General features: G+C 46.4%; 1 protein-coding gene across 3 annotated transcripts in view; it reads left to right on the top strand.

The window, feature by feature from the left end:
* SRGAP2 (SLIT-ROBO Rho GTPase activating protein 2) overlaps positions 1 to 24065 on the top strand; it is a 324371-nt gene extending 300306 nt beyond the window's left edge. For 2 of the 3 annotated variants that reach the window (XM_006834068.1, XM_006834067.1), the window contains exons 17-22: positions 5168 to 5392; positions 9348 to 9427; positions 12449 to 12629; positions 14104 to 14250; positions 17997 to 18321; positions 20752 to 24065. In XM_006834068.1, the coding sequence (XP_006834131.1) occupies positions 5168 to 5392; positions 9348 to 9427; positions 12449 to 12629; positions 14104 to 14250; positions 17997 to 18321; positions 20752 to 21135 (1342 nt within the window). In that variant the 3' untranslated portion in view covers positions 21136 to 24065. Of the gene's footprint in view, positions 1 to 5167; positions 5393 to 9347; positions 9428 to 12448; positions 12630 to 13349; positions 13901 to 14103; positions 14251 to 17996; positions 18322 to 20751 lie in introns of those variants that run through there. The other variant, XM_006834069.1, reaches the window with a different exon arrangement.
* The last annotated feature ends 1523 nt before the right edge of the window (positions 24066 to 25588 follow it).

Raw genomic sequence — 25588 nt, 5'->3', positions numbered from 1 at the left:
CTCACCAGAAGTGAGTCACAGACTCTAGCCTACACTCAAGAGGAGTGAAGTATGAGTGTGAGGTCTGGCTACCACTAGACTTTCTGCTCCCGCAAAGATTTAAAGCCTCTGAAACCCTATGAGTTGGAACCAACTTGACAGCACTTAACAACAACAACCACCACAATATGTATACTACCTAGCAAGTGTTTGCCCCCAACAAAATGTTATCTCCCCGTCACTGCAGCTGGCTCTAAGCTTGCTTTTTGAAACCTGATTTCTTCAGCTGTCAAACAGTATAGTCTTTTAGGCTCTTGCTGGAGTCCCCAGATGGTGTAAACATTTAAATGCACTTAGCTGCTTACCAACAGCTTGGAGGTTCAGGTTCACCCAGAGGTACCTTGGAAGAAAGGCTTGGTGATCTACTTCTGAAAAATCAGCCACTGAAAACCCTGTGGAGCACAGTTCTAATTTGACACAGTGGGATCACCATGGATTGGATTCAACTTGATGGTAACTGGTTTAGTCTCTTGCTAATCAATCGAGGTCTATAGACCAGCAGTATCCACAGCTTCTGGGAAAACATTGGAAGTGTAAACTCTCAGCATTTCCTCCACCCCAACACCTACCAAAGCAGAATCTTTATTCTTACAGGATCCTCGATGAGTCAGGTGTGTATCAGCCTCAATACACCACTCTAGATCCTAACAGTTAATATCTAATATTTAATATCTGTCTTTCATAGTTGTTGTTGTTATGTGCCATGGAGTCATTTCCGACTCATAGCGACACTATACAGGGTTTCTGAGGCTGTAAATCTTTACAGGAGCAGAACGCCTCATCTTTCTCCTGCGTAACAACTGGTAGTTTCGAACTGCTGACTTTGCAGCCTGATTTGTAACCATTACATTACCAGAGCTCCTTTTATCACTGTCCAGATGCTCTCCAGAAAAGCTGAGTCTCCCTCTAAATCTCAACTGATCTCCAAATGCTCCCTGGTTTTTTAAAAATCTGTGTGGCTCCAAAATGCAGCTGTATAAATAGAAGTGCATCTGAGTCATCTTGGACTCACTGGTGCTCATGTGAATTTCTCCATTTACTTGTTTAGCACATGTTTTTTTTTCCACCATCTCTTTGAACCCATCATCCACTCCATGGGAGGAAAACATCTGGCTCTTTGCTCCCGTAAAGATTTGTAGCCTAGGAAACCTTATGGGGCAGTTCTATTCTGCCCTGCAGAACTGCTACTATGAGTCAGAATCAAATCAGTGACAAAACAACCACAATGTGCCCGGCCCTGTTTAGGTGCTGCCTATCATATCAAGTGGCCAAGGGTTGGAGAAAGTCAGGGGTTAGAGTGAGGGTTTGCTCATTGGTAAATGCAGTTGTCAGGGGAGGCTTGAGCAGGTGGGCAGTGAGTTAGGGGGGAAACCTAGTGAGAACAATGTCCCAGAAACCATGTGGAGGAAGTGTTTCCAGACCAGTCCTTGGGGTTCTAGGCACTGACAGCTAAGCGAGAACTGATTTTGCTAAGTGGATGCTGATCTGGGGAGTGGAAGGGCTGAGCCTTGGGTGTCGCATCAGAAGGGGTGGAAATGGATTGGAGACAACAGACACAGACAACTCTTTAAGCAATTGTGTTACAAAGAGGAGTAGAGGAATGGGCTGTTTAAGGTGGAAGGAATCACTGCATGTTTGCATGCCAGTGGGGGGCGATCAATAGAGAAGAAAAGCTGGTGATGCAGGGGAGCACAAGGACAGTTGCCTGAGTGATGTTCTGGAAGGAGGTAAGAGAGGAGGGTGGCCCTTCCTGTACCGACAGGAAGGCAGACACAAGCGTTAATAGATGTGGGCAGTACAGACGAGTGAGCATAACATTATGGATAAGGGGGGTCAGGGTATGCCTTTGAAGGGCCATTGGAAAGAATAAGCCAGAGTTACCTTTCACTTACTGTCTCTTGGAGAACCCTTTGGGGACACAGGCTGAAGGCCACTGTAGTGTGAATTTATAGGGGAAATTGTGACGTCTCCTGTCATGAGAGGCTTTAAAGCCTGATGGAGTCTCATCCGTGGGAGTGAGCCTGGGGTCCTGGTAAATAATGGCCTTTCTCTATTCCTTTCAAATATCATATCAACTCTGGTGCACATAATAGCTTACCTCGAGTCTGTTGGTTGTTGCCAAATCAAGTCCCTGGGGTCTATGAAGTGGAAAGTTTTTAAGTGAAATGTCATGTATTTAAAACAGCCTGTCCAAAGCTATGTGCTCTCCTTGAGGATATGTGCTTTTGATTTTAGGACCTAGAGCCCTCAGCTGACTAGACAAGGCCTTTTGGGGGAAGAGCATAGATAGATTCCTGTAAATTAATCACTGCCAAATGTTGGCAGCCCTGCCTTCCATTTCCTGCCTAGAATCGAGAATTCTGTATCAAGAATCAACCAAAAAAGCCCACTGCCATCAAGTCCAGTCTAACTCATAGCAGCCTTGTGTAGACTGCTTTATGAGACTAAATCTTTATGAGAGCAGACAGACTCATCTTTTCATTGTGAAGCAGCTAGAGGGTTTGAACTGCTGACCTTGCAGTTAGCAACCCAGTACCTAGCCCACAGCACCACCAGGGCTCCTTCAAGAAGCAACCAGGATATTATAATTCAGGGAAAAAATGTAAACGCCAGCTGTGTGCCAGGCACGGTGCTAAATGCTCTACATATATGATCTCATTTAATCTTCAGACTAGTTCCATAAATATATTATTATTGTTCTCATTTTACACTGGAGGAAGCAGGGAACTAGGACAAAGCCGTACTAATTCATAAGCAATGGAGCTAGGACTTAAAACCAGGTGTATTTCACTCTAAATTTATGGAACGTTTTAATTTTTTTCATACTTAATTTGATCGTGGAGACAAATGCACATCATTGAAAATTGCAAAGCCCATCGAAGTGCATGATGATAAACAAGTTTTCCAGCCCAGTATTCTCCAAAAGAGCCTATACTCCTAACGACTAACAAAAAACACCCAAACCTATCAAATCCTTTCCAACTCATAGCCACTCTCTATGCTGAATGTTTTAGGATACACAAAAATGATTCATTCAAAGCAATTAGACTAAAATATAGTGCAACTCTTAGAAGAGACAGCTAAAGAGGAAGCTATGAATAGTATATACATTATAGGCATTTCTTTCCAAATTAAAGTCCAGTGTTTGAGGTCTTATACTGCGTACAACCTCCAGGGTTCCTAAGAGTTATTAACACCGTACATTTTTTACAAAATTATGTGCATTCATATATGCACATATATGAATTTTTCCAAGTAGAGAGTTCCACTTTTGTCAGATTCTTGAAGGAGTTTGTCGTCCCCACATAGGTTCAGTACTACGGGTTTAGACCCTAAACCTGGGTGTTCCCATTGTAAATTGGAAGAGTAGAAGATCTTTGTCTATGTTTCATGAGAGTAAGGAAATGGACTTGAACCCTTGCAAACACAGGCCCTGAAGCTGTGTCTTCCTTCCGGTGCTGGCCGTGGTACCCACCAAGGAATTACCTTCATATGCTTGGCAAGGTTTCTCATCTTCCTTCAAATCTTAACTAGGATCTCTCATGGCTGGAGTTTGTTTCCTTTTGACTAATAAGCTTTCCAAAAACTGCTGGGTTTCTTCTACTAATTTCCCAATCCATTGTCAGATCTCATTAAAGAAACAGGCTCTTCCTCCATCTTTGTCCCTTCATGACACTAGAAATTGACCAACTGTGGGGGTTAACCAGAGCTGTAGACTTGGGTCACCTCATGTCTTCTGTTGCCCATCCCAAGGTTTCCACAGTATTTCTCTCTCCTTTTTCTTTCCAATTTTAATTTAACCAAGGAATCTTCTAAAACTTCTCCCAGCCTTTTAAAAAGTCCTGCTTCCTTGTAACTGAGGAGCGAGGAACAGATTGTAACATTAAATCTTGAAAAATCATGTGAAGCAATCCAGCCATTGAGTTCTTTGGCCTTGCTCCTCGTGGGCTTCATCTGTATTTGATTCTAGGTCCTGTAGAACAGTGATCCTCAACCCTTCTTCCTCAGAGCAGTTGTTCATGTCCCACCCTGTTCATGTCCACTACGCATTCCCTGCAGTGACTGACCGTCTAGGTAACAGGGTACAGATCAGAATCCCCAGTAGAGGAGAGGACCACAGAATTGGAGAGAAACCAGCATGGTGATATGAGTCTGAATTTGGGGTACACTAGCAATAAAGTGTGCCCCTTTCTGAAGTACAGCCACACAGTCCCAGGCTTCTAATTTAGCATCAAAAGGCTCTGGGTTCTTCTCCGGTTCTGTCAGAATCAGGTGCTGAGGACTCCTGATGCTGATGCCATGAGCAGGACAGAACTCCTTAGCAAAATGACAGCTCTGAGGCCAGGTGGGAGGATATACCTAGTGCTAACCCATCCCTCTACACCTGCACCAATGGTACACAATGGGAACAGTGGTTTATTGGTGGGTTTAGGTCCTTGGCCAGGTTGGAGGTGGGCCTGCTAGCTGAGGAGACGTTCCCAGAATAAATAAATACCCAGTGATGAAGTTTGCATCCAGAAAAAGTCCAAGCAGAAGCTAAACAGCATGCTGACCTTTTCCTGAATAAATCCTGCATACTACAATAGAAGAGGGTATTATGAGAATGAAAAACAACTGCATTCACTCTTCTAGAAAGAAATTCACTGGCTTGATGGCATACAAAAGCTAATCAGTTGTTTTGGGTTTTTTTTTAATGCCTATGTGTTTTGACCATATAATTACTGGGGCAGGGCAGCCTGAGGGTCCACGTCGGTCAGCTTAGTGGGCTGGCCTATGGAGCGCTACCCGGCTCTGCAGAATAGATTTGATGGATGGATGGCAAGTAGGGTTTGAAAGGATAACTGGAGAAAGCAGTGGGGTTAGACTCCAATGAGTCAAGTCTGCTTCTGTCTCACCAGGATGGAGTGGACTGGGCACCTCCACTTTGCCTTTCCCTGGCTCCTGAGTGGTCACCGTAGTGGTCATTCTTTCTTCCGACTCTGCTTTCTGGAAGGGCTCTGAAGTCCTGGTAGGCAGGTGGCAGTTTGTGAACCTTCTGCTTTTGCTCTTGGCAGCGCCTCCTGTGAATGTGTTTTCTGGGCATTCATGCAAGTACTTTCCTGCTTGTCCCCTTCCCCTTCTCTTCCAGTTTATCACAGTTCAGTGAAGACAACATGATGGACCCCTACAACCTCGCCATCTGCTTCGGGCCCTCGCTGATGTCAGTGCCTGAGGGCCATGACCAGGTGTCCTGCCAAGCCCATGTGAATGAGCTGATCAAAACCATCATCATCCAGCATGAGAATATCTTCCAAAACGCCAGGGAGCTGGAGGGCCCTGTCTACAGCAGAGGAGGAAGCATGGAGGATTATTGGTAAGGGGCTTGGGGCGGGAGGAGGGGAGAGAATCACCAACATACACTGGACAGATGGCCAAGCAAAAGCCAAAGGGAACAGCACCCGGATCCTCACATCCTCCTACTTATGGCTTCTCAGGCGGCCAGGATGTAGAAGTGGTGTCAGCAGTCACCACCTTCCTTCACCCCACAGAGCTGATGCCGCATCATGTCACCTCCCTTCTTTATGGGCCCTGAATGGTGAAGGATCATTCTGAAAGATGGTGACAAGAGCAGTTGTAGTAACATTAATAATCTCGGAGAGAGGAAAGTCAATAAAGTTGTATATAGAACTGCTGTTCATTCGTCAAGTACTTCACGGGCTGCTCCGTGCTGTGTCCTGTGAGAGAAGATCCGAGGGAATTTTGCTGTACCTGGGAAGAACTTAGACACGGAGAATCATTTCTTGACTGAATTTGTAAGATGAGTGTTTAAAATGACTTCAAAAATTTGTGAAGAGAATGAGTGGGGAGAGCTCTGTTTTCAGCTGGTTAGGCACTAGTCTCCCTCTGAAGTGAGAATGCATTCTGTAGCGCAAGGTTCTTCATGACCATAGTTGGGGAATGGCGGTCTAAAAGGAATCCCTAGGGCACATTTTTCTTCAACAAAGTCAGCATATGAAGTCACTACAACCCAGAGAGAGGCCAGTGACATCATCTTTTGAGTCACCCCAGTGAAAAGGATTCCAACCCCAATCTTGTCTCTTGATACACGACACCATCGCCTAACCCACATGCAGGTGGTACCATGTGGTGGTACCCACATGGTACCACCTGCATTGCCACTTCCCACTAACCACAAAGGCAACCGTCTCCCTCTTTAACTTCCTGAAGCCCCTTACCTCCTCCGCTCTCCCACTAAATGGTGTTTCAGCCTGAGTTGGAAGCATTCGCCAGTTTAAATCAGATTCTGTCTGAATTCAACATCTGGAACCAATTCTGCCAGTTTGTTGCTATCGACGGAGGTATGGGGGACAGGGGAGGTTGTTTACTTAATTAGAAGTCAATTGCTCTATGCTTTTCCCTGATCCCTACAGAAGGGGCCCCTACCCAAAGAGTAAGGAAAATTATATTCATGTGTCTGTGGATCTGTGGGTTTACTGTTCTCTGCTGTATTGCAGATCCCAGCATCTGGGTCAGAGCTGGAAAAACGTAGGTTTGTAAGCTTGGAGAGAGAGCTTTTGTCATTGACAGATGGTGGGTGGTGATGGGGAAGTTATTGGACATTTCAGGTCTCTACCTACAGGCTCATAAGCTCCAGGGAACTGTTTTTATGCAGGTGACCCAGAAATTTGATTTTCCTGTTTGTATGAGTGATTCAACCATTGAGGAGTTTTGGGATAGTGGTCCCAATTCCTGCTTTACCTTTCTTCTAAAGTTGGGCAGAAAGTCTACTACCTTCACTTTCCAAATTTCAAGCCACTGTGGGCTCCAGTAGGTTCCTTAAGATACAGAGTCCCCACAGCCCAGTGGAGGAGAGTCCCAGAGGGATGTGGTCCACAAAGGCAGGGGAAAGTGAGCACCTTTCTCCAGTTTTCACCAAGGTAATCTCCCTAGCCACACTATGTTTGTTGTGCATCAGACACAACCATTAGTCAGGAAATATTACGAGCACAGGATGGGTAAGAGGCCCCGGGGCCTCAGACCAGAAGCAGCCAAGGATCAAGAGTCATCTGATCACTCGATTCATATCCACTCTGAAGGTTTCCATGTTGTTTTCTTCCTTTGGGAAGGGAGCAGTGAGTAAGACCAGTGAAAGCAGTAAGGGATGGGTAGCAAGAACAGTGTAGAGTGAACAGATTGGCCAGGGAAAGGGTTGCTTAGGGCTATTTGGCCACCCTGCAACACTAGAGAAGAGAAGAAAACCCCATTTTACTACCCTACCAGCCCCTATTCTTCTTGGATCAACTATCAACACTCGAGGAAGCCGCAGTCAAGAAATCAAATGACGTATTGCATTAGGCAAATCTGCTGCACAAGACGTTTTTAAAGTGTTGAAGAGCAAAGATGTCAGCTTGAGGACTAAGGTGCGCCTGACCCAAGCCATGGTATTTTCAATAACCTCATATGCATGCGAAAGCTGGACAGTGAATAAGGAAGACCATAGAAGAATTGATGCTTTTGAGTTATTACTTTGTGATGTGTCCAACAGATATGAGGAGAATATTTTAAATGCGATGGGCTGCCAAAAGAACCAACAGATCCGTTTTGGAAGAAGTGCAGCCACAGTGCTCCTTGGAGGCCAAGATGGCCAAACTCCATCGCTCATACTTCAGACATATTATCAGGAGGGACCAGTCGCTGGGGAAGGATATCAGTATGGTAAGGTGGAGGGTCAGAGAAAAAGAGGAAGACCCCCAACCAGATGGATTGACCAAGTGGCAGCATCGATGGACTCAAGCGTGGCAACAGTAGTGAGGTTGGCCCAGGATTGGGCATTGTTTCGTTCTGCTGTGCATAAGGTCGCTATGGGTCGGTGCTGACTCGATGACACCTAACAACACAAACCAGCCTGAGACTGGAGCTCTGCTTTCTAGGTCTACCTGCTTCTGAGAGCTCAGGTGTCAGTGGGCCTAATGGATGTTGCTGAGAATGAGGTTGTGAAATAGAAGATGCATAACGTTCTAAGACTAGAATGGGCTTTAACAATAGTCATAGTGCCTGTCTTCTGTTTAGCATTAGGGCTTAGGGATAAGTTTATGGGTTAAGGTTAGGGTTAAGTGTTGTGTTAGGTCCGATCTAGGATCTGATGTAGTGCTAGGGATAGGGTTAGGTTTTAGGGCTTATGATATATATCAAGGTTAGGGGCTAGGGCTAGTAGTGGTTAGGGGTGGTAGGAGTTAATATTAGGTTTAGGGTTGGGCTTTAGAGTTAGGGGTTAGGCTAAGGCTAGGCCTAGAGCTAGGTCTAAATTAGGGTTAAGTTCAGATTTAGAATAGGGCTAGGGTTAGGGTTAGGGGTAGCGCTGGGGATAGGCCTAAGGCTTGGTCTACTGTTGTTGTTAAGTGTTGTTGAATTGGTTCTAACTCATAGCAACCATCTATAGGGCTTCCAGGGAGTGGCTGGTGTGTTTGAAATGCCAGCTTTGCAGTTAGCAGTCCCTTGCTTATCCTTCAGCACCACACCAGGTCTACTATTCAAGTTCCTAATAACTTGCCAGTCTTTTCTCAATTCTCTTTCCTGGTTGTTTTCAGACTCCATACTTTTTTTTTTTTTTTTTTCAAGGACTTGATCGAGCCTCCATCCCCTTTCTCCTGTCGAGTCTAGCCCGCAGCAGATCCTTCTTCGCCTGTCTTATTTCACCTCAGCCCTCTGACTCCTCTCTCACTTTTTCATCAGTCAAGAAGCTTCGAGGAAGAAGGAAAGGAACATTTATTAAGAACCCCTTCTGTGCGAAACTTTTTGGTCAGTCATTTCATTGCTGCCTCACACAGCTCTGTGAGATAAATAGATTCACTTCAATTTATAGATTAGGCAACTGAGGCGTACAGAGATTAAGTAATTTGCCCATGAACACAAAGCTACCAAGTATCAAAGCTGACTTGAAGATCCAGGTGTATCTGCTGCTAAAAGCCCAGTATTACCCTCCCACCACCTTTCCTTCTCAAGAACCAGGAAGCCTACATACTTCACAGAGACAACCAGCCTTTGAGGAGTTAAGTTCTGTATTTTCTAAAGAATTTACTTGGTAAGTTCAGTGAGAGGGTCTTCCCATTGTCTCAAGAGAGTCTCAAATCATTTTTGTGCCAGAAAGTAGCCCAGGGTACCTGTAGAACCTTCTCTTTCATTCTAAGCATTTATTTGTTTGTTGTATGCAATTAGAGCATTGCAATAAGATAGATTCCATGCCCTTGCTCCACGGAGACTTTGGAGGGGTAGACAAAAATTCCATAAACCAAAGTCTGATGGCCTGGCCACTCTTGCTTCTGTTTCAGTGATAGCCCTCACGGAGAGACTACCTCGGCTGAAGACTCAACCCAGGATGTAACCACAGAGCCCCACATGAGCGATGATGGTATGAGCCCTTCTTTCTGGTCAGTGGGGTTTCCTGGGTCTTGAAGTGGAGGAAGTGGTTATAGCCTATGCTCCTGCCCAGCAATAACCTCACCTTCAGGCCTTCCCTTTCTTGAAGAGACAGCCCACCCTCTCAAGTAGCTTGAGAATGGTCTCTGTATTCAACTAGAGTTTTGAGGCACTAGACCTCCGCCCTTCAACCTTCCTGCTCCAACTACCTGTGACTCGTTCACCTCCTAGCTCCTTGTCTAGTCTGAGACCAGCTTGATGCCCAGTACCCTCTCACAGCCCAGATCCCTGTCAGGTAGCTAGAGACTAAAGCCAAGGAGAGCTCATTTGAAAAGCAGTTAGTCCGGGGGATAGGGAAGCTTGGGTGCCAAGAACTCATCAGAAGCAAGTGAGAGGGGAGCAGGAATCAGGATGCAGAAACCACATGCTTTCACGCTGACTGGTAAAAGTAACCTTTTCCAAAATACAGCCATGGGAGTGCTGAGCAGGCTGGCCGTGAGCATCCAGAGGTGGACTGCTTAGCTGTCATCTGCAGGCCCCTCGGCAGTGCCCGTGATTTATTAGCGTCTGTCCAGCCAGCATATTTTTCCCTCCTTCCAACGGTTCCCACCTCCATTCCTGGTCTCTGGAAGCTTTAGCAGCTGACAAGGGGCCTCAGAATTTTCTGGGCACCAGAACAAAATGGCATAGCCTGTGGAGCTTTCTCTACCTTGCTATGAATTCTGCAGTTCCAGACCAGCTTTTAAAGGAGAACAAAATCAGCACTGCTTATTTCAGCCGTGATGTCAGAAGGATCAGTCTGATAATTTGCTACCTTTTAGAAAGGGGAGTAGATGAATTTGGGAAACTCGTATTACTTTGTGATGGGTCCAACAGATATGACCTCTCTTTCATAGCTGAGAAAATAATGACATTCAGAAAGGTCAAGTTACAGAACCAAGGTTGAACAAAACTGAGATTGGGATATTTTAGATGGGGATCAAAAGCCAAGTTTTTTCCCAATTCTCTGCTCGACTCCTATTTTATAGACCCTCCACGGCTTCTGTTTCACACTAGGCCGTCTGCCACCACTGTAAGTTCTCCAGCCATACTGGTTCAGGGTGCAGACTCTCCAGCCAGGACTATCTAAGCATGGTTTTGTTTGGCACGGAAGATCGGTTTGAACCATAAGATCAGCGGTTCAAACCCACCAGCTGCTCCTCGGAAACCCGACTTACTCAACGGCACTCAACAACACTCTCTACTACCTAAAAAGTTATTTGGGCAAACTTAAACAATGTGCTACTATTTATAAACTGAATACATTTTACCAGTATTAGTCAAATACATCACTTTTTTTTTTCATGGACTACATCCTGAGGCTCAGGTTTCTGTGAACCTTCTCTTCACTGTCTGATTTCTGCCTCCACCTAGAAGACATACTAATAGTAATAGCAACAATGAATGATGCTCATATAGCACTTACTGTGGGCCAGGTACTTTTACAAATTATAATTAATTGACTCCTCATATCAGTAGAATAAGGAGCTCTGGTAGCGTAGTGATTATAAATCGGGCTGCTAACGTCAGGGTCAGCAGTTCGAAACTACCAGCTGTTCCGTGGGAGAAAGATGAGGCTTTCTGCTCCCGTAAAGATTTACAGCCTCGGAAACCCTGTGCAGGGTCACTATGAGTCAGAACTGACTCCACGGCACATAACAACAACAATCAGTAGCATAGAAGAGGCATTTTTGTTCTCTTCATTTTCCAGATGAAGAGATAGAAATACACACAAAAGTAAAGATGCATCCTACCTGAATTTTTCAAATCTCCCATGCATATTTACCCATATGTTGCTGTTGTTATTGTTAAGTGCCATCGAGTTGTTTCTGACCCATAGCGACCCTGTATAGGGTTCCCAAGGAGCTACTGGTAAGCTTGAACTGCCGACCTTGCGGTTCAAACGGCTTTGCAGTCTCGTGTATTAACCCACAGCGCCACACCAGGACTATACTCATTGCAAAATACATTTCCATATTTCGCTCTCTGAAAAGTTGATTGTACAAATTATCTTCTCTTTATAAAGTCGAAAAGCTCATGTCTTTAGGGGTAATGAGCACATGCATCTAAAATAAATAGGATGCATTTTCATTAATTTAGAGTTTTTTTAATAATAAAAGAAAAAAAATTCTAAAAATTTGTAAAGGACGTTGTTGTTGTTGTTAAGTACCATCAAGTCGGTCCCAATGCATAAGGTTTCCGAGGAGCAGCTAGTGAGCTTGAACCACCTACCTTGTGGTTCAAACCGCCTTTGCAGTGCATTAACCCACAGCACCACACGAGGATTTTCTTATGTAAATGACGTGATATATAAAAATATATCATGGAATTCTAATGATACTGAAAGTTCCTTGGGCTGCCAAAAAAAAAAAGCAAATCTGTGTTGGAAGAAGTGCAGCCAGAGTGCTTCTCAGAGGCCAGGATGGCCAAACGTCGTCTCTCATACTTCGGACATATTGTCAGGAGGGACCTGATGTATTGTTAGTCTCTGGAGAAGAATATCATGTTTGGTAAGGTGGAGAGTCAGAGATAAAGAGGAAGACCCCCAGTGAGTTGGATTGGCAAAGTGGTAGCATCTGTGGGCTCGGGCAACAATTGTGAGGTTGGCCCAGGACCAGGCAGCATTTCATTCCGTTGTGCATAGGGTCGCTGTGAGTTGGTACTGACTCGATGGCACCTAACAATAATAAAGAGCTTTGGAAGGTACATGTTTGAGTTGTGTCTTGGTGTGTTTCATCAGGCAGGTGAGAGAGAGGGAACAGCATGAGTAAGGACAGGAAGAGCATGCAAATGCTTTCAGAGCAGTGGCACAGTCTCCATGGGAATCACCTGCTTTATAAACCATCCACCCCTTATGTTTCACACTAGGCCATCTGCCCACCACTGTAAGTTCCTTTAACAGGGCTTTTCTGCCCAGTTTGCTGAGTGTGTGGGTGCCAACAACATGTGTTTCCTTCTTTCCCACCCCTCTCAGAGTGTGAGCCCATTGAGGCCATTGCCAAGTTTGACTACGTGGGCCGGACAGCCCGGGAGCTGTCCTTCAAGAAGGGGGCATCCCTGCTGCTGTACCAGCGAGCTTCCGACGACTGGTGGGAAGGCCGGCACAATGGCATCGACGGACTCATCCCCCATCAGTACATCGTGGTCCAAGACACGTACGTTGGGCCCTTGACACCTTTAGAGGTCACTGACTGCCCTGTAGGGGTGGACCTCATATCTGGAACATAGAGTATGTGGGAGACTAACCCCCAGGGGAGGCCAACAAGGTCCTGTAGCTCCATACATTTGCTCTGAAGGCCTCCAGATTCAATGGAGAATTGCTTTTTTTAAATCTCTCCATCCTCCATCCTCCAGCACACCACTCTCTGACCTAGTTGTTTTAGAAACCTGCCAACCAGAGCTCATCCACATTTACACCCGATGAGTGACAATGCATGCTTACTATTTGACCACGTACATCCCCTTTCATATCGGATCAGGAAAACATTTTTTGCTCTTCTGTCTTTTTTCTTTCTTTATACAGCTAACGCTTACCCCAGCCATTTGGGCCTGATGTTTCTTTTAAACTTGCAAATGAAAGTTAATGAGCTACATTTCTAGGAGAAATCTAGCTTAAGCAGCCTGTAGAAATGACCCAATTTTGTTAATGCCGATGCGGCTGATTCAGGGAAAGATGGGAGAGAGGCTGGGAAAGGATATCAGGGAACAAGGTCCCAGGGAGATTTCATCAGATGCTCTGGCAGTCTCCATACTTGTAAAGCGTTGTCTCCAGGGCAACCCAAGCCTACCTCCCTGCCCCACTGCTCCTGACGCCCTCCCCTTGGAAACCATGCTGTCCGTGTTTTTAGACCTTCCCTTGATATTATTTTTTAAAGGTTGATATCCTGAATGAGTCTACACCCTCCCAGTCTCTCCCCGACTCCTTCTGCAGGGAATCCTCCCTCTGTTGATAACATCGCAAACCTGGTGGCGAGCTGTGCGTGGACAGGAGACCCTCCCAGATTTAGCATTATGACTTCATCACAGGAGCAAGAGAAGATGAATTGTGGGAGAGAAGGGGCTTTCTCGGTCATCAGTAGCCAGAGGGGCCAGGAGAGCAGTGGAGAGAGAACTGGGACCGGCCTGGAAGCTCTAAGTGGGGGCTCGATGCACTTCGACCTAGCATGGCCTCCACGCTGGCCTCTCCAGAGCCACCACAGAGCTGACCACCTTGACTGGGCAATGCTCAGGACCTCAGCAGATAAAACAGCAGCCTGGACCTGCCGCCTCCTTCTCCAGGAGGGTGGTCCCAGCACAGCCGCCCCAGGAGAACAGCGTGGGCTAGAAGGCAGATGCCTCGAATCCAGATGCCCCCTAGCCGAACTTTCCTGAGGAGCCGAGAAGCCCACAGTACCCAGTTGGATTATTTATTTGTATTTAAACTACCATCCCTAGGCTCTTAGATTCTCTCGCCTCTCTGTCCCCCAGAGCCAGCCTAGCCAAGTGTCGCTGCTGCCTCAGAGCCATGCGGGGTCGCGTGTATGTGTGTGTGTGTGTGTGTGTCGGGGGGGCCATCTTGCCGATTTAACACTGCTTTTTGTGTTGTTGTTGTTTTCCCTCTTCCCTGCCTGCCTGCCCCTTCTCCCCCAGCGAGGACGGTGTCGTGGAGAGGTCCAGCCCCAAGTCTGAGATTGAGGTCATTTCTGAGCCACCTGAAGAAAAGGTGACAGCCAGAGCGGGGGCCAGCTGTCCCAGTGGGGGTCATGTAGCTGATATTTATCTTGCAAACATCAACAAGTAAGCGCCGCCTTTCATTTTCTGCTCCCCTGAATGACTTGCCACATCCAGCCTCACCCTCTGGCCTAACCCCCTCTGTGTCTGTGTTGCACTCTGGGCACCTGGCTCCCCCAGCCTCATGGTTTGTGTGTGCTGCCGCCAGGCAGACAGGGCTGAGGAAGCTTCTGCAGGTTCTCTCCACAGGCCCGGTTCTTCAGCTATCAGCCATCATGCTGTGGAAGGGGGTCTACTCTGTGTTTCTGTGGTGTCTGTCAGCTCAGATCTTCCGGGCCATCTTAAGGTCCTTTTACGCAGCTCATGTTCGTACTGTTCCTCAGAGATGCTTCCTCTTTTCCAGCTCTTACGCATACCATGTCTCTGATGCCCCCCTTGCCTCAGGTCTGTCCAGAGATCCAAAGTCTTGTGTGTCTGCCACTAGGCTACTTTTACCCTAAACCAACAACAAAAAGCCAAACCCACTTGCGTCAAGTGGATTCTGACCCTAGTGACGCTGTAGGACAGAGTAGAACTGCCCTGTGGGGTTACCGAGGCTGTAAACTCTGTACGGGAGCAGACAGCCACATCTTTCTCCCAGAGTACTGTTATCCCTGGGGGGGTTTAGTTCCATATGATGGGTTTGTGTCTGCCTCTGTCCTGTGTCCACTCCTGGGGGAAATACAGACCACTGTCTCCCTAAGGAAAGCTTTTTCCAGAACTCGTTACTCAGGGTCTAACCCCTAGCTCCCTTTTATTCTCCCTTTTTGCACCAATAGAAAGAACTTCCAGTTTTTGTTTTTTCTGTTGCTTTAGTTAGTGTATTGTTGCACCCTACCCAGTCCCTTTGCAGAGCCCCACTCCTGTCCAGCAGGCTCTTGACGCTGACCTCCAGCTTTCACTGTGGCTTTTAGCAATACCCTGGGGTTTTCGCTGCCCACACACCTGATCTGACTGTCTAGAGGGATTCCAGGCTAGTGTGCTGCTGCTTCCTCTAGAGACATTCAGGTTATTGGAGAACTAATCTCATCTCAAGGGGCCAGACACCAAGTCTCAAAGCCTACAGACCTCTTCCCGCCAGACCCTGAAAGTTGGCCCACTGCCAGCAGGATGACAAGCCCCAGGGTGTCCTGATGAATATGGATTGGAGATGATGTACAGTTTTTATTCCCCTCTGGCTTTGGAGGAATGAAATGATTTGCACATTGAACACCTGTTAACCATAGCCTCTGGGCACTGAAACTGGAAGGAGAATAAAAGATGTTTGTTGTTTCTAAACCACACCAGGTCGCCTGGATCTCTTGGCTTTTTTCCAACCAGGCGGTAGAAAGGGGCGTGGTTGGGACACGTGGCTGTTTTCCATCCTTTTCACCCTCAGACTGGTCAGATCTCTTCTTCAGCTCACAGAACTCACTGCCGTCGTCATGGAAGTCAGACCATAAGAAAAGAGATAGAGGGTTTTGTTTATTTTCCTCTAAGCTAGGAGGGCAAGCTAGTAAAAAGTAACTATGGATTAATCACATTTTTTCCCCCTGATTTACAAGCCCATGTTAATTATAAGCCTGTAATCTCAAGATTGGAAACGTATAATTAAACCAGAAACCAAAGCAAGGTCTGGTAGAGGGAGAGTTAGATAATTCGTCAGGTATAGACATTTAAGTCATCAGAGTTGATGCGTTCATACAAAGGAGTCAGAGAAAGTAATACGTGAAATAGTCCAAAGATGAAAACCTCATGGGAAATCAAGATGGTTCCCATGAACTCCTTGCTCAGTGGTGTCAGGGTTCCCATGATTCTTTGGAAGACAAATCTCCTTCACCTTAGCCTCTTTGGTGGACCCCAGCAAGTGGGCAAGAGAGCTACAGCCCTTGGGCATGTTTGGCCTCGCCCTTACCGATTACTCCCACATCTCACTTCCCCAAGCTCCTTCAGTTCCTTGAAGATGCCATGTTCTCTCTCACCTCCCTGCCTCCACACATGCTGACTCCTGTCTTGATCAAATCCTCCTCGTCTTTCAAGACTCAGGCCAAAGATGGACCTCTTAGGGCAAGCCTTTTTGATACCCCTGAGTCTCCAGGCCTGACTAAGTTGCTTTTATTCCGTTAAGTCCCAAAGCCTTGTGAGTAGCTGTGTAGTAGTGTGTATTCCTTGTCACTTGGATCCCCTACAAAACTGAGTGCTCCTTGAAAACAGGAAATCTTCCTCATCTTTCCATCCCCAGGACCTGCCCCCATCCAGGCCAAGAGCAGCTGCTCCACAAATGTGTCTTTTCAGCAGCTTTAGCTTTGTGAGTCAGCCAGCCAGCCCTGAGCAGAAAAAGGAAATCAACAAAGAGTTGTTCTTGCTAGGTGCTGTCAAGCTGGTTCCGACTCATAGCGCCCTATGCACAGCAGAATGAAACACTTCCCAGTTCTGCACCCTTCTCATAATTGTTGTTACACTTGAGCCGATTGCTGCTGCCACAGTGTCAATCCATCTCATTGAAGGTCTTCTTTTTATTAGAATGTGGCATTTCCTCCTAGTTCTACACATTTATTAAACACCTACTGTATGCCATGCACCATGTATCCAGAAATGAATACGACAGGATGTAGTCTCAGAGCTCATACCCTGACAAGGTCAGTCCGATATGTCCTATCGGTGGTCTGAAAGAGCAGGGGAGGGAGTTAGTGGTCCTGTGGAAGACTGCAGAGGGGAGGTCAGACTGGGTCTTGTAAGACTGGGGACATCCTTTTTCCACTTGGAACTCTCAAAACTAGAACTGTTGAGAAGATGCATTTCTGGAATAGCGGCTGTGGACCAGGTTCTAGGCCAGGTCCCGGCATGGAGAGATGAGCAAGACTTCACCTTTGAACAGGATGAAGATGATCTTTCAACACTGGCCCTACTTCGATTCCTCAGAGTTCTGCACCTTACTCCTGCCTCAGCTCAAATCTCCCTTAATAGATTGAAGATCAGAGCTGCCCAGCTGCCATCCCAAAATAGAAGTTCCACTGCTTCTTGTACAATCTGATTCCAACAGAAAATGACATTACTCAGCAGTAAGCATCACCCATATAACTAGAGGCCCCACCCCAAAGGAAGGGCCAAGCCATACCATATGAGCGCCTTAAATGGTCTGAAACAGTGACCCAGAGCAAGGTTTAACCCAATGTGGAAACACTTCAGATGTTTTAGGATGAGAACGTACTTTCAAATTCCAAGAAAATGCACAAACTCAACCCTAATTCTGTAACATTGAGTCCTTTTTAAATATATTCTATTTCACATCTGCAGAATAAGCCTCTTACCAGAGTCCAAAATGATTACAGTCTCATTATAGTAGGACCAAGAAACATGCTAAATTTGGGACCAGTCAGCATTTCTCTGCCCATCAATCCTCCACCTCCTTGGTGATGGTGACAACCCTTCTTCTGCCTGGGACGTTTGGTTTCTGTTGAAAGCAGGCAATGGATGGGGGCCTTCCCATGGGTCTTTCTCCCTCTAAACTTTCACTTAATCAGATGTTTTTTCCTGACAGCACTTTACATCTTAAGAATTCAAAACTCACAACCTCCAAGTAAGTATCCATTTCTCCTTTGTCCAGACTGGGGGTGGCGGGGTAACAGACGTGGAGAGACCAAGGGAAGGTGAAACGGAGGAGCAAGCATGCTCTGTGTCCTTCTCCTTCCAGAATTTCCTGGGGGCCACCAACCTGCCCCTCTGTCTCACGTCCTGGCTTCCTCAGAACCAGGGCTCCCTGATCACACTGCCCTTTCTGTTTGTGATTGAAGGCAAAGGAAGCGTCCAGAGTCTGGGAGCATCCGGAAAACATTTCGAAGTGAGAGCCATGGGTTGAGCAGTCCCCTAACTGACTCCTCATCCCCGGGCGTGGGGGCTAGCTGCCGCCCCTCCTCCCAGCCGATCATGAGCCAGAGTCTCCCCAAGGAAGGGCCAGATAAGTGTTCCATCAGTGGGCATGGTAGCCTCAACTCCATCAGCCGACACTCATCCCTGAAGAATCGGCTGGACAGCCCCCAGATCCGGAAGACGGTGACAGCAGGGAGGTCAAAAAGCTTCAATAACCATCGGCCCATGGACCCAGAGGTCATTGCACAGGTAACTGGGGGCTCCTGGACAGACCCCTAGCCTGAGTCCCCTCTGCTTAGTGCAGCCCAGGCTGATTGTCACAGAACTCAGAACAGAAGGTTGCTCTGTATGCTATAAACTGAGATCAGGGGCTGTTGGACATCTGGAATGGATAAGACTGCTTTCCCAACAATGTGACTGTTCTCTCCTCAAGAAACTGAAGAAAAAATCAAGGAGTTCGGACATCTTGCTTATCCACTGGATGTTTTCTGAGGCCGTTATAATGTTTACAGACAGTTGTTCCAAATTCAGTACTTTGATAAGAGTCCACTTAGATCCTTGTAACCCAAGTTTTGGGTCTTGGAACCTGGTAGACTTCAGTGAAGCTGCCAGAGGGTTGAAGCTCAGATGTAACCCATCCCTGTCATACCATTTCCCTGAGGCAAGTCCCTGGCCCCTGGTGGGTGGACAATCAACAATCTGCTCCTGGTCTTGAAGGCCCAGAAATACTCTGTTGCTGGGAAAGGAAAGGGCTCAGGTACCAGAAGAATCTCTAGCCCAGGTCTCCAGTACCTTGGAGGAGGTGAGCCCTGTGATGATAGGCTTTTCCTTCCATACATGCGCCACACTGACAACTCTCTATTTTCCATCAAACATTAGAGATCCAACCCCACCTCTAAAAATCCGACTCCTGGGGCCACTCCAAGCAGTTCATTCAGACGTCTCTCCCAACTCTATAATTTTCATTAGACCAGGTAGGAATGAAGGGCTCACTGTAGTCCTCATATCTCAACTGAGTTGAGATTCTCTTCACCCCGTCTTCAAGGGGATGATAGAGGCTGAGTATGGTCTCTGTTGGCTTAATTGTGGTGCTCTGCTGGCAAGCACAGTATTAAGCTATGGGCCTGAAATGTCTTGCTTTGCTAGCCTTTTGTTTCTGTGCCTCTAATTAAGCTCTTGGCTGCCACCTGCCTTGCACCATGGGAATCCTCCCAGCACCCTCCTTGGCCAGGTGCTAATAGTATTGTACACAGCTGGGACAAGCTCTAGCTGCAGCATGGGACTGAGGAGAGCCAGGGAGTTCTTCCTGAGCATTTTTAGGGTTTGAGAACATTGTAGAGATGAGTGAGATTGAATTACTGCCAACCAAAAGCATGCCTCACTCTGTAGGACAAAGCAACCTTAACCAGGGACCTTTGGGGCAGGCAATCTTTCAATGTGAATCTAATTCCAAGAGAGGTGTCTTCTGGTAGTGTAGGGGTGCCAGACACACATTAGTGGGCAGGGGATGGGGGAGCTGGGAGGTCTCTCTGAGAAGATGCTGGCTTGCATACAAAGGGTCTTTGGTTCTCCCTTGAGCCCCTGAACTCAGACTGCTTTTTCCTCAGATCTGGAGTGTTCCACTGTGACTGGAAGAGGGTAATTCACCTGCATGGGCTTTGGCTCCCCCTCCTGGTCACTCTTTGGTCCCCTCTGTCCCATGGTGATGGGTAGAAGGAAACCGTGTCTTCAAGTGGAACACTCCCAGTAGTTGATGGGGGTAGAGGGTCCTGATGAATCTTCAGAGGGAGGGTGCTCCAACCGAACCTTCCCACAGCCCTTGAGAGCCCTTGAGGAGGAAGAACTGACCCCTTGACCTTTGGCCCTCAAGTCCCAGAGAACTAAAGATCTACTGTTCAAAAATATGTTGTAATTTCAAACATAAAGAGACGTTGAGAAGATTGGATAGTGAGTACCCATGTATTCATTACCCAGCTGTGACCCACTCGTATCCCTTCTACCTTGCCCTTCCCCACGGGATTTTGTGTCATGTCATCCTAAAAGATTTCAGTATCTCTACAGTGTGAGGACTTTCTCATGTTAAGTTATGTCTACTATAAGGAGCTCTGGTAGTGTAGTGGTTACGAATCGGGCTGCAAACCTTAAGGTCAGCAGTTCGAAACTACCAGCTGTTCCATGTAAAAAAGATAAGGCTTTCTGCTCATGTAAAGATTTACAGCCTCAGAAACCCTGTACAGGGTCGCTATGAGTTGGTTCTGACTCCACAGCACATAACAACAACAATATACTGCCTAAGGAGCCCTGGTGGTGCAGTAGTTGAAGTGCTCAGCTGATAACTGAAAGGTTGGCAGTTCAAATCCAGCAGAAGAAAAAAACTTGAGCTGCTTCCGTGGAAACCCTATGGGCCAGTTCTACTCTGTCCTGTTGGGTCACTATGAGCCACCATCGACTCATTGGTACACAAGAGCAGCGCTACTCATTAAAAAAAAACCATGACAGTGAAAATCCTTTTGTGCCCTTTCCCCCACATACCAAGCCTTTAGTATGTTCAAGGACTTTGACCAACTGAAATCATCTGGACAACTCCCTGAAGTTGGTTTCTTCATAGTTTGGTTATTGAAATGGGGTCCTTGGGGGATATCGCCTGTGTGGGCCTCACCTCCTCTTCCTGTGTTGCAGGATATTGAGGCTACTATGAACTCTGCCCTGAATGAGCTACGGGAGCTAGAACGGCAGAGCAGCGTCAAGCACACCCCTGATGTGGTTCTGGACACCTTGGAGCCCCTCAAAACCTCCCCAGTGGTCGCCCCCACATCGGAGCCCTCCAGCCCCCTGCACACCCAGCTCCTCAAGGACCCTGAGCCCGCCTTCCAGCGCAGCGCCAGCACCGCTGGGGACATCGCCTGCGCCTTCCGGCCTGTCAAGTCTGTCAAGATGGCTGCCCCGGTCAAACCGCCAGCCACCCGACCCAAGCCCGCTGTCTTCCCCAAAACAAATGCCACTGGCCCTGCTGTCAACTCATCAGCGTCCCCACAGCCCACAGACAAGTCTTGTACTGTCTGAGAGATGTAATTTAATTGTTCTAGACAAGGGGACTGTAGGGACTTAAAGACTGTTATTAAAATCTTCCTATTTAACTAGCTTGGGGACTTCAGTTGAAAATTAGATTCTAAGTTGTTCTTGCAGAAATTAGCCTCCCTATCACCCAAAACCTGGAGAATGACGCCCTATTGACGCCCTTCCCATTCCTTCCCACTGCCCTCTGCTTCCCCTGTTCGTGGTAATCCAGCCAGCTACAGTACATACATCCTTAGGTTAGCCAGAGGTAGATGTTCTCACTATAAGGTCACTGTGAAATCTGGCAAGGCACGCCCATGAAGATGTGGGCTCAAGTCTCAGTTCCCTGGAGGCACTGGGGCTGCCTTGATCACATGGTTGGCTATTGACATTCAACTCTCAGTGGCATCTTGTTTTGGGTACTGATTATAGAGAATCATATATAGTCCATTCTTTGTTTTATACACACACACAACATGAACACACCGTGTAGGTTATTCTAGTCTCTGGCATGTGTACAGCCTCTCCTGGTCTCTTTGTAAGTTATTGTGGCAGTTCACACGAGAGCCACCAGAGGTCGCTGTTTCCGTTACAACCCTTGTTCTGTCTGGGCCAGAGAACCTAGCCTTTGAAATCTCTCCATTATGTGAAGTTTAGCAGGATGGGACTCACTCCTATCATTGTTTGGGGCTTGGGACTTTCTCTCTGTCTTCTTTTTATTGATGTGAATTGATCACTAGTGTTTGCTTTTGCCTTTCTCCATCCTCTAGAAGTGCAAACCAGTCTTATTAAGGAGCTTCTAAAGTTTTTCTGAATGTATAGACATTTTTTGATGTTCTTTGTCTCTGATGGACCGTTTTCCATTTAGAACATTTTCCTGTATAAGACAGTTTTATAGCTGGTTCCTTTTATGATAGAGTCTTAAGAGGGTTTTATTATTTATGGCAGATTTGAAAAAGGTAAGACATGGGTCTTTTTCTTTTTTAGGCACTTAAAACAAAATTTAATATCCTATACATATATATTAAAAAAAAAAAATCAAGTGTGCTAACACAAAAATGATCTCCAATGAAAACTCATTCGAAATGTACCCCCTTAATTTGGTTATATATATATTGGTTATTATACAAGGTCTCTTTGGGGGGGCCAGTATAGATGGCTCTTAGCCGTCATTTGATTAGAAAGGGACACTATCTTTCTCCAAACGAGAACAAGTAAGGGAGCTTTGATGCCACAGCTCATAAGTGTTCCTAAGGCCAGAATCTGAAATAGAATATTATGTATATTTTGGCCTTTTTCTGAATCCCCTCCCAAAGGCACAAATGATGTCCTTTTCTGCTTTAATCCGGTTTCCAAACCTGGTGCCCACTAGTCTCCTCTAACATCATGCTGTGCCAGGGCTGGGGAGATTTACAAGCCAGGTTCAGAGGTCTCAAGCAGCTACTCGGGTTCAACTGAACCTCATGTCTCTGTGAATTCTGGTTTCAGAGCGGTACCTCATTGTTTCCTACACGTCAGGAGAGGTGGTGGGTTGCCATTAGGCAGAGACCTCTGAATTTTCTTTTCTTTGAGCTAGAAGCTCTGTTTGGGACCAGCATTTTGAAGTTGGTAGTTGGATCCATGGAAAGTGGTAGATTTTCCATTCTGTGTGAAGGAAAAGAAGAGCTTTGTGGGGAATTGCTAACTAGAAAGGTATTCTGGAACACGAGGGGAACCATCCCAAGAGCTCAAAGGAGAACTAAAGCCTTCGTATCATGAAAGAAGTCAGCCTATTAGAGGCAACCCAAAGTCCTTTGAGTTCTTGGGGTTAGCGGTTTGTCCTAGTGGCCTTGTCACCTGGACTTACACAGGTCCTGAGCTACCAGGGGACATGCTTACCCAAGGATGTGTTTCCTTGGCCAAAAATGAAACTTCTATCCTTCACTTAACATTCTTCTTAATCCAACTAATCAAATTGGTAACCATACTTGGCCTATCCCCTCCAGCATAGTCACCTGTTGAGAAAGTAAAGGCAAAACTTTCTTAATGACAGTTTGGAACCTAGTCTGTTGTTTCCGGCCTTATTTCTGTTTCTTTCTTACACATGACTTGTGTTCAACATCCCCTTGATCTGTGTCTGTCTGTTGATTTGCATTATGAACTGAACAGTGTGTGAGTGGTCACCTACGAAACCAAGTCTTAGCTCCCACCCCTGGGAGCCGAGTTGTCTTCCCCATCTCCGGTGCTCTTGGCACCTGTGTGATGGTCCTGTCGAGAGGACTAGGGACCCAGAGCAAGAGAGTCCTTCTCGGCCAAGTTCATTGCAATCAACTGGAATTCAGGCTGCACACTGTGATATTACACCGCAAAGCCAAATGGAGCTGGTCACCCAGGGCTTTAGGGAGACCAGTCTCGGTGATGTCTGCCTAAACCAGCGTGATGCATCAAAACACCCTGCTCTGCCCCTTGTGGCATGGATCCTCATCCTGGTGTGAACTCTGAAGGGTCAGTCTTTGGGAGAGAAAGAGGTGGGTGGGTCTACCAGCATCCCAATTTGGAAAACACAGGAGTTTGCAGCCAGCAGCAGCCTGTAAACTGGAAACACTGGTCTCAGCCAACCTCCTCAGGGCACCCTGGTTTCTCCCCAAGGAAAAGAGGAGAGAGATGATACCAGCAACAAGACAAACAGACCACTGGAAGGGCTGGTGTCGATGTAATTCATGTTCAGAAGAGAAATGAGGTCTTCCAGGGAATTGCAATGTTGTGGCGTCTGACTCCTATGTCACATTTGTGTAAAATGGTATATTCTTTAAAAATAGTGTTGATAACTGGAATATTGTATGTATGCTTGGAGATGCTTTGTATGAACCTAAGACTGTCACTCATCAGATGTTGGATTGGGGAAAATCCAAAGCACAACTTCAAAATAAAATACATTTTTAGGTTTCGATGCTGCAGTTCATACCCCTAATCCACTCTCTGAAGTCTCCCTCCCAGTTACACAGGAGGGATTTGGATTCGTCAGCTCTCACAGAACCCTGCCTGATGCGACTTCAGGAGCCAACCACCACTTCCCTTCCCCACCAAAGCTGAGTATTGCATTTGTTGTTGTTAAGTGTTGTCAAGCTGATTCTGACTCATCACCCCGTGTACAAACAGAACAGCCCTGTACCCTCCTCACAGTCAAGCTGCTATGTTTGAGCCCATTATTGCAGCCACTCTCCCCTCCCCATACCCACCCCAGCTTTTCTAGCCAATGAGTGGACCCTGGGAAGGTTTGGAGGAAGTCTCCCAGTTCCCCATTGGGCGATCTGTTGCCATGAGAACCATCTCCTTCACAGAATTCACTTTTCCGGTTTTAGATAAGGACTGTTCTCAATTTGCTCTTTAGTCAGAGTCCCTTCTTGAAGGAAAGATGCTTAAGAAGTTCCTTGCAAGCTTTTCTAGCTACAAGCAAGGGTAACAGAAGGTTTCATTTCTTCCATAGCCAACATCCCGTATCATTCTGCCCTTGGCAGCCCCTTTCCTCCAGGAGAAAAGTTGACCAGTATGTTTATGCTGTTGGTGTTGGTTGTTTCAGTACCAGACAGGAGCTGCAGTTGGAGTTATAGGGAATGTTCTCTCCTTTAAATTTTCATTCCAACCTGGCCTAAATCCAGGAGTGAAGCTGCTCAAAGGAGGTGACTTAAAAATGCATCCCAGAGCCCCCTGGGACCCACACTTGTTTTTAGTGGAGTTATTCTGATACCACAAACTACCAAAGATGAATCAAATATCTCACATCCAAAGGCGTACACTTGATCAATGGTTATACAAGGAATCGTACTGCCAGCCTAGGCTGAGTACTGCATACCCTCCCCTAAGTTTGCCATCTCTATTTGTGGTTTGTATCTTTTCTCCAACTGCCTCATGCACTTCCAACCTATTATCTCTTCTCCCTCCACCAACCATTCAGTAGTGAGCCCAATAAGTATTTGCACCACCCAGGGACTCCCAGTTGGCAATGAGTACAGTCAAAACATGGGACCGTTCCATCCAGTTAGAAACCAAAAAAGAACCAGGGTGAACTTAGGAAATAGTCTAAAGAGTTCTAATCTAAATGCTTATATCCTTAGGTATATATGGTTTCTTTTTATTCAGGAATTAGTAACCTTGCCATTTAACACATTCCAAAGACTCAGTTATTCAGTCAACAAACAGTAATAGAGTACTGAACAGGGGAAACTGATTACAGAGCTTTCATTCTAGCCATTTTACATACCAAGATGATGAAATAAGTGGTCCTCTGAAAACAAAACGGTAATTGGACAGTGCCTTCAGGAGTCAGAAAGGCTGTTGTTGGGGAGGGGATAGTGTGGGAAATTATACTTGGGCTTGTCCTGGTCAAGTCAAGATATCTACTAGACATCCAAGTGGAAATTTGAATTGGGAGGTCTGGGGAGAGATCATACCTGAAAACAAATTTAGGAGCTAAAGGTGT

This window comes from Chrysochloris asiatica, unplaced genomic scaffold (assembly GCF_000296735.1).
Source record: "Chrysochloris asiatica unplaced genomic scaffold, ChrAsi1.0 scaffold00009, whole genome shotgun sequence".
Classification (NCBI taxonomy): Eukaryota; Metazoa; Chordata; class Mammalia; order Afrosoricida; family Chrysochloridae; genus Chrysochloris; species Chrysochloris asiatica.
The sequence above is the reverse complement of the archived record's forward strand: the minus strand, read 5'-3'. Positions and strand labels throughout refer to the sequence as shown.